The sequence below is a fragment of the Austrofundulus limnaeus genome, unplaced genomic scaffold (assembly GCF_001266775.1).
Source record: "Austrofundulus limnaeus strain Quisiro unplaced genomic scaffold, Austrofundulus_limnaeus-1.0 Scaffold77, whole genome shotgun sequence".
Classification (NCBI taxonomy): Eukaryota; Metazoa; Chordata; class Actinopteri; order Cyprinodontiformes; family Rivulidae; genus Austrofundulus; species Austrofundulus limnaeus.
Genome location: NW_013952479.1, coordinates 1,862,731 through 1,872,488, shown reverse-complemented (window position 1 = coordinate 1,872,488; position 9,758 = coordinate 1,862,731). Strand labels below are relative to the sequence as shown.

Sequence of the window (9,758 nt, the reverse complement as noted above, 5' to 3'; positions counted from 1 at the left end):
ATCCACATGATTAACAATTATTACATCCACATGATTAACAATTATTACATCCACATGTTTAACAGTTATTACATCCACATTATTAACAATTATTACATCCACATGGATGCAGTTAAATAAGGGACACGCAAAGTTGTGCCAAAAATACATTTAACAGGAACAGATTCAGCCTTACTGGAGGATATAATAGTGTAAAACGCAGAGCTTTTATTTATAAACAGATAGAATTTTCTGATGACGAGTGGCTCATCAGCCGTTTTGAGTAAAAATCATTTTTAGTTTGGCACTGCTGCGCTCTGGGAGCGCCACGCAGTGAGTAGCCGCGTGCGCCACGCGTGCACATGCAGCAGCAGCGATTGAACTGAGGTTCCACAGGAGCTTTCCAGAGGGAGCTGGCAGACCCATCAGGACTGTCAGTCCAGTCCACCCAAAGCAGAGTCATGACCAATGGAATCGTCTCATCCATATGATTCTAAAGGCTGAGTTATGGTCGCGCTCTGGAGCGTGCACACCCTCGCCGGCAGTGATGTTTCATACTTTGCGTTTACGTTGTTGCAGATTTCTCCAAAATGACACGTAGAAGTACACTTTACAACTTGTGAAAATGCTGTAAGTAGGAGAGCAAAAGCTTGACAGACAGAAAGACAGACTGAGCACAAAGGCTGCGGCACACGCAGTGTTTGTGTGGACTCTCCAACATCACGTCACGTCATGTGAACTCTACTGAGACGCAGAGACTCGTTTCTTAATATCAGCTATTAAATAAACAAAGATCTATGTTCTACCAAACATTTAAGTTCCTCTGTGTTTACAGTAATTATGGTAATAAAGTCGTGCACAAAGTGATGAGTCAGTTGCGCAACACAGCAGTTTGCGCGCACACACACACCGACACACAATCACTCGTTCTTTGCGTGATAAACATATTTTGTTCCTACTTTTACTTAGGATTTTTTTCTCACTCACATTATATTAAATTCATTATTTTTATGACATTATAAATCATTTCTGATCGCGCAGGGATCACAACATGTCCTTCACACATGCAGTAAGTAATTTGAATCTGTTTAACATATGTTAATGAAGGCGTGTCAGGGGAGGTGTCTTACCTGCGCTCAGTTCCACGTTAATTATGATGTACAAAAGCAATGTGCGTGGATTCAGGCGTACGCACAGTTTGATACATCTGGATTTTTTTGTGCGTACGCTGTTTTCTGGATTTGACCGTGCGTCAGGTTTCAGTAAGAAATCCACACAAGTCTTTGTACATGAGACCCCTGGTTTTTATTTTTCAGTTTGAGCTATTTTCTTACGGTAAACAGTACGTCTTCCCTGATTGATGGGTTGATTGATTTAACTTGATATTTGAAAGAACAAGATAAAAGGTTTAAAAAAAAAAGCTTCCCTCAACAAGCATTCTGAAAAAAACATGATAAAATTGGAAACAGCAGGCTGTTTTGGTGGATCCAATACAGTTTGATTGGTGGTTAGACAGTTAGTTGCATGACTTTGAGGAGAAATTTTAGTATTTTTGAAAGTTGAATTTACTACATAAAAAGACAAGAAGCAAACGGGTGGTCCTGAAATATTCTACTCTTATACCCATATGGTAGTTTTTAATTAAACAGGAATAATAAAGTAATGCCTGCACACATTCTGACAATGTTTTGATCCAAACTGGATCTTCATCAGATTCAACTTGATGAAGATCCAGTTAAATCAAATAGTTGCCAAATAAACCAGTCCTGTCTCAAAGAATAAGTGTGGAAAAGAACGTTTTTTACTTTGGTGTAAGTCAGATCCAGGAAGCAAATACAGAATTAGACTTAAATTTTAAATGCAAGTAAAACAACCATACAATACCACAGCTGGACCAAAATACGGACCGTTTATTCAGCCTTAGGTTTTGGCTCCAAATCAGGAAGTTGCAGCCAAATATAAACACCTTCTTCTGGATCTGGCCACTTCCAAGGGGCAAGCTGTCGCATCGATTGGACGGCCTCCCCATCAAGTGAACAGATCCTTTAAACATTTCTACAGACTGATGAGAAAATAACTGTGCTGCGTTTAAGGTGTGTGTTAACTAATCATAAGAACGTTCTGTTTAAGGTGACGGTGACGTAAGCTGCTCAAAACGGATCAACTAAATCACAGTTTAATCATAAAATTAGATAATTATGCAAAATATGTCCTAGTTCTCCCTGAAATAAAACTAATGCATTTAAAAATCAGTAATAAACAGAATAAATTTCTTCAAGTGTGCAATTAATACAACTCAGCACTGTTATCAGTATTGTTTGTCACCCTGGGGGAAAAAAACTTTTTACAGCTAGTGTTTGTTAACTCAAAACATTGTAGCACAATGTTTATACACATACTGTGTATCGTAAGGACATCTGAAATAGTTTTATTGTCTTAGTCTTATTGATCAATAGAGTTAAACACTGTAACATTTTCACCACAGATGAAGGTTTCATCTACAAACCCTCAAGGAACAAAGTTTAAATAAACAGTTGAATTTGAATTTAATCAATAAAACAAACAAAATAAATGTGATAATGTCAGTGCACAGGAAGCACTGGAGCATGGTTAGTCCAGATATGTGTTCAGTACAGCTTTACTCATTTCCCAGCTGGACTCAGACAATAAACATGGCGCTACACATTTTTTATTTTATTTATCGTCTGTCTCATCACGTGTGTCTGTTATCCCTTCCATTTATTGTCTAGTCTCTGCGTAAAATCACACCTCAGTTATGTTTCAGTTTCTCTCCCGCTGTTATTTGGATTTTGGGGGTTTTGGTTTTATTGTCGGGTGGTTTCCAAACACCAGATTGTGTAATTGTATCAGCAGAGCCCACCACAGATGCATATTTCAAACATTATCGATTGACTCAGTCTTTCACTTACCTCACTCAACGCTTTCTGTGCCCCCCGTGGCCAACCAAAAGGATCACATCCCTCTTTCATCGTCCAGGGCCTGCTGTGTAAAACATGACTGGCAGCAGGGCTTCTGCAGCCAAATATGTACATATATAGTCTTTAAAAATACAAAGATTATAAATGACAGGTAATTGTTGAAGATTAAACTAATGTAAATGAGTCTTCTGTTGCAGAGCACCTTTGTACTTCCACACATCTATCTACCAAAACCTTAGAGTTAACATTAGCCTTATGACATAATAGACAACGTTACAATAACAAAACATTTTAACAAAACCTTTAACTAGATGTGTTTTTTAAAATCCTTAATTCTTATCTGCGGCTCAGTTTAAACCAATAATGTTGGACGCTTGGCAACAGAAGAGTCCTTTCAGTCCCTGTATTTTCCCTCATATCCTCCCCCACCACCTACTGCCCCTTTCTGCTCTCCCCTGGCCTGTGCACGGGTTTGTAGCGCCGCTAAGACTAACATGCGCCCCCCTCCCTCCCCTTGGTGTTTGCATGCAGTCATTGCATCCAGCAGATCCTGGAGGCAGTGCTTCACTGCCATCAAATGGGCGTGGTGCACCGGGACCTGAAGGTGAGTGATGGGAAATTGCTTGGCTGTCCCCTCAGAGTTGTGTTTTTGTGTAAGTGGAGTTTGTGCTCGTGTTCTCTGTACTCTGTGGATTGAGGAACCGGGGATGTCGCTTGCTAAGAGTTGTGAAGGGCTGCGGAAATTCAACTTTAAATGATCTTAGGTCCAAACTTGTGGCCTTGTCGAAGCAGTTCTTGCACGCTGGACTTCAGCTTTCCTCTGCCATCCAGAACCTCCAGCTCTTTACAGCCACCTTCTTGTGCAAACATCATTCTAAGCAGATAAGGATTTCAAGCATTCAGAAATTTCAAGCTTGCAATGCAGGTCATTCTAGCCGACCAATGCGTCTGCTATGTAACCTTTTTGTAACAGGATTTGTGTCGCTGCACAGCTGTTCAATTTAATATCGGCCAAGGGGCCACTTAATCTCAGCTCTGCTTCATTTACTTGACGGAGAGAAACTTGTCTATTGATCATCAGATATCCTGTGAGGTTTATAGATGACCAGATGACCTGAACGCCACAGCTTATTTTCATTTGTAAAAGATTAGAATGGGAAGTTGGTTTTATGTAGTAAGAGCTTTATTTTTAAGTTTGGCCAATTATAAATTTAGAGTTGTTTGGTTATGAATAGTGTGTCATTTTATCCTCACAGCCCTCGGTGCACTCGGGGGTTCTGCTGATGCCTTTCAGTTCTCTATAGCAACTAATTTAATACGATCTGTATGTGAAACAACAAGGAGCTAGACGTCAACCTGTTTTCATTTTGTTTGTAACTGCTCTGTGTTGTACCTGCTGGTGTTTTGCGTTCGCCTGTGTGTTGCCTCTTGTTTTGCATGATGCACTTTGTTGTGTAGACCTCTATGCAAATGTCAGTCCCAGCGTTCCAGCAAAGGCGTGTTGTGTTGATCAGGGCTGTTGTGTCAAAGTCTTTATTTAGCTCACGCACCTATCCTGTTTCACACCCATGCACTGGAGAGCATTTCATGCAATAGGTCATAGTGTGATGACTGAGGACACCCCGACTGACACCAGCCCTCAAATTAGGAATAAGGATATGGCAAGTGGGATGATAACAGAGTGAAGTGTCGTTTTTGTTGGTGCCAGCAAAAACAAACTGTCCTCTAATGAGCTGCTCCTCAGATAATAGTTAACCTAATAGAAAAGTATTAAAGTTTAACTCAGGTTAAATGCCGTCTTATTTAGGGTTCTGCCTACAGTTTTTTGGAACACTGCTATTAAACAGGGTTCATGCCGGGTCTTAAAAAGTCGAAAAATTTCTAAAATTTGAAAATCTAAATTTTAGGCCTAAAAAAGTCTTACAAACGCCCAGATTTTCATCCAAGGTCTTAAAATGTACTTTTCTCAGATCTTAATTTTTTAACTTTTGATCATTCCTGAGAAGCGTTGGCTGCATAAATAGAGTAAAGCTCTGTAATCAGAGGTTGATGTGATCTGGCTTCATGAAGTGCTAAGTTTGCTACCGGTCTTTGTACACGTTAAACTACAAATCCTGTGATAACTGCAGGCAAAAAAATGGCACAGTTTACTTCCATGTTTTCGACCTCTTTGCTGTTAAAACCCCCCGCGTACAGCGGCATGTTCACCTGCAACACAACAAATTAGTTCAGTCGTGTCCACGGCTTGTGTTTTAAACATAGAAAAGTGTGTTTTCAATGAGACTTGACTGAATTATGACCATTTCATTAAAATAATATAGTGTTGTATTAAAATTAAATATTCTTTCTATTTTAAATTTCAGTGACCATTTGAATGTTTCTGTTAATGCATTGGTTTGGTCTTAAATGTCATTCCTAATGGTCTTATAAGGTCTTTAAAAGGTCTTAAATTTAACTTACTGAAACCTGCATTAACTCTGTGTTAAAGCAACTAAACTAACTTGACTGTAGTCTAACTACGGCCTAAAAAATTTAGCGCGTTTTTCTTTTTTTGCAAATCTGAAACAAATTCCAGCAGGTTTTTCTTTCGGCACTGCAGCAGTCCTTTTGAAACGAAGCAATGCAGCGCTACATCCCAGCTTCTTTTTCTGTAAACAGGTTTGCCACGGCATCTCCAGATTCTTTACAGATCAATAAATAGACACGAAGAAAGAGAAATCCGGGACTGGGAATCGTTCCATTTCAGACACCCACTCATGACCTGCTCTCAAATGCTGCTTTCCTTTTTTCCTGTCATCTGCCACAGTCCCTCTCTGCCCTCCTCAACCAAATCAGCTGCTCATCGTCACAGCTTTGTGTTTACGTTCGACTGTATTTGCCTGAAAAAAAAAAAAGAAAAAAAAAACGGACGGTGCACTCGGATTAACCAGATGCGTTTGTTGCGGAACGTTTTGAATGTGCCCTCGTTGCGTTGCGTCGCATGCGCGCACCTTTTTTTGACGGCAGCCGCTGGTTCATCATGAATTCCACCCACATTTATTTTCACGGATTATCTTTCTGCTGCAGTGTTGGCAGCTTGTAACTCCCCAGTTTACAAAAGAAAAGAAAAAACGGCCTAACCAGGCGTTAGAGCCAGGAGAATGTGATGGCATGAGGCACGGAGACTTAGGATTACTATTTCAGTGACTTTCTTCTTTTACTTTTGGGCTCCAATGCAGAAAAATGTACACCTTTAATGATCTCTGCTTTAGGTGCATATTATTCCTTTGACTTTCTAAAAACGAGTGGAGGACAGAAAACAATGAAAGGAAGGCAGAGGATGCGGACTGATGCTACTGCAGTGCAGCGGAGGCAGTGACAGAAGTGTAGCCTATAAATATAATGTCCTCATTCTTTCAGTTTAGAAACTTTACCTGCACTGCTGTTGTTCACCATCATCCAAGTTAGGAAACTGCTTAATTAGCTTATTAGAAGTACAGGAAGACGTGTTAAACAAATTAGATCTTAAGAGTCTCACTTTAGTCTCTAAAAGTGAAGAGAAACTTTTTATTATTATGAAAACTGCCAGGTCGACAACGCTCACGCTGCATCTTATACTTTATTAGAGTTCATGTTCTAATATATTCCACAAAATAGCCCTCACCATCACTTAGCTTTGCTCAAAATACTCTTCTATCTTTGCTACCAGTCGTGATAAAAACAATAAATTGCGTGAAATAATAAAAAATAAAACAAGTCTTCTTTTCTCAACATGTAAGTAAGAACATGTTTTCTTTCATAATGGCAGCAGAGCTCAAAAGGTCTGACTGACCTTTGAATTTTATAGTTTTGGTTTCACTGTCATCATGTGCATGCAAGGGTTGCCCGTCAGATATTAACTCACTTTCAGCTCAGAATCTTTATTATAAGTCGTAGTAAAGTTGGCCACATTGGTCTAGGTCAGATAGTTTTTTTTTTAAACACACAATGACGAGCGCTAACCAAGACTGGAGATAAATACACGTTCTTGGGAGTCAAACCTGCTGTAAAACCAAACAACTCAACTTGTAAAAGAGCAAAACCAAAATGCTGAACATAAATTCCTATAATTAAAAAATATAATATTATATAATATAATTAAAACATTACATTTAAGTTCAGTTTAACTGTTGTGGACAAACTGGTGTCAGTAAGTAGGGCTGGGCAATATGGCTGTAAAACTTATCACAATATAAGAGTTTCATTTCGGTCTGTATTGATAATTATTGATTCGTTTTAGACAACATCGGTCTGATTCTTGTCAGACTTAAAATATCTGAAATCCTGTCAAACTGGTGACCTTTCCTCTTTTATCCACAATTTCCTCTCGAGCTGTTCTGTTCTTTTTTTAATTTATACAGTTAATTAGACTTTTGCTGGCTTACCTTGTTTAGCTGCAAGACTTTAGGCATCGTACTGACACCGTCTTCAATTTGTAGATGCCTCATATCAGTGTAACAGCATCCTAAATCGCTAAGTAATTTCATATTAACCCTACGATGGTGGATCGGTCTAACAATCTAGCGTTTAATCGTTCAGATGTGCTGACAAGAAGGAGAAAGAAACACTGTTTATTTTTAGCTGACATTTGTTGAAGCTTTTATTATGAAGGTGAATCTTAGCTTTCCCGGTATTATTTAGCTGAGGTCCTATCTTATTTTATCAGAAAGTTATCAACCATTAGCAGTTAATAACCAATGAAATTATTGATATTATATCGGACATGTTTTCTGTTGATATTACACGTCTATTGTGATATAAATTGTTATATATATTAGTAAGCCTAGTCTGAATGTCCATTTATCAACTGAAATGGTTTAAATAAACAGATAGATTACTTTGATAACCATTTTAATCCAATCCTAACTGATTTGTTTTATGTAGATAAAACTATTAGTTATGCTGGTATTAGCAGTACACTGGACACCAATTAAAGTAACCCCGCAGTCTATTTTGTGTTATTTCCTGCCAGTGGCCTTTATTCGCCTGTCAAAGCTGCCAGATACCTTTACAGATGCAATGATTTAGTGAGAGGTGAGAGCGAGCAGAGACCAGTGGGGATATATGTCCATTATTAGAGCTCTCCTCTGACAGAGAATAATGAGGCTAGCTGCGTTATGTAGGCCACAGAGATGGAGCCTATGGAGCCTCCACTCATCACACGAGTCTTGGACAGAAAGGAAATGCAGACATGTTGCTGAAACACGGCCTAAGTTCTGCTGTAAAGCTTTTACATGTCCATGTGTCTTTTAAATTCAGTTTGTGTGAGCTGAATGCATTAGAGAGAATGTGTTGAACCCCATTGCAAACTTTGCATGCATAGCCACCTGCTCCTTTTACTCTACAAGAACTGTAAAAATGTTAGTTTTTTTGTTTTTCTTTTATAACCTTTTATTCTCATTTTCTTCTCTTCAGCCTGAGAACCTGCTCCTCGCCAGCAAATGTAAGAACGCTGCAGTGAAGCTCGCTGACTTTGGCCTGGCCATTGAGGTGCAGGGGGATCAACAGGCCTGGTTTGGTAGGTTCACTACATGCAGGAGTTGTTGTTGTTGTTTGTTTATTTAAGAAGGGACCGTGTATACTACAGAAAATGCCAGAATTAGCCTTGGAGGCTAGTTTTCATCTGTAGTCCCTCAAGGTCCTATAGATATAAAAACAATACATAAAAATCAGCAAGTTACTTTCATTAAAAAATTACTAAAAATATGGCAAAAAGCATGATTAAAAATAATAAAAAGCCATTTAGCACAACAATAACAATTCAAGGCAATACATTAAAAATACAAAATGGATAAAAGGATTCCATACTCAGTGTCTACACAGTTGATTGGGTGAATTTCACATGCATGTTACAAGGGTTCATGATGATAATAAAAAATAAAAAGCTCTTCAAAAATATAATCCAGTCTCTGTTTAGAGCCTATTAAATTAAAAAAAAGGTTTGTTGAGCCAATGCCTGGAATACGATAGTTTCTCATCAGGACCTTCTTGATTTTATAAAGGCTAAAAACATACATTTACAAGTAGTAAATAACTGAGACATCTGATTATATTTGTTTGCATGTTGCTAAAAACATCCATGTATTGTTTTTTCTTTAGTTTTTCCATTTCAAAATAAAACGAAAAAATAAAAACAAGTAATTGGGTGTTTTTGTTTACTTTTTTTTAGTATTTTTGTTTTAAAACTAAACTGGAAAAATAACCATTACAAAAATCTAAAAACTTATGTTATTTTTAATTTTAATGGTTAAAGCAAAGACAGGATTTACAGTTTGTTAGTGCACCGTTTGAGACTTTCTGTCGTAACCCGAAATCACGGAGCATTACGGAGCTCCACGATGACGCAAAGCACTGCTGATTTCAGTTTGTTGTTTGTTTTCCACTCTTAATAAATTCTATTTTCAATGCAGAATAAGGTTAGAGTGTATGTAGCCAATGCCATTCTTTAGGAATGGTTTTTGTTTTTAAGCAGTCCCAGCCACTATAAAATCTGCTTTGGTGACTTAAGTCATTTCTAGTATTTTTAGATATTAAAACAGCAACCATATATTTTATTTTGGGTATAAATAACTTTATTCAAATGAAGGAAATTTAATCTGTTTATCACTGATTTTTAAATGCATCACACATACTGTTTTATTCCTAGGAGGACTAGGATATATTTTGATAATGTATTTTGCATGAGTATGTATTTTTATGATTAACTGTGATTTAATTGAAGTGCAATCTGGTTTGAATGACACGACACAGTCACCTTAAACATAATGCACTTTACCTGATAGAAATGGTTATTTAATACATTCCTTAAACATTTACAACACA

At 37.9% G+C, this 9,758-nt stretch overlaps 1 protein-coding gene across 1 annotated transcript in view; it reads left to right on the top strand.

The window, feature by feature from the left end:
- Positions 1-9,758, top strand: part of camk2b1 (calcium/calmodulin-dependent protein kinase (CaM kinase) II beta 1) — a gene marked incomplete at its 3' end in the record, with an annotated part of 97,780 nt that overhangs the window by 38,830 nt on the left and 49,192 nt on the right. Inside the window, 2 exon segments of the mRNA XM_014011170.1 lie at positions 3,450-3,522; positions 8,352-8,454. Of these exon segments, the coding sequence (XP_013866624.1) occupies positions 3,450-3,522; positions 8,352-8,454 (176 nt within the window).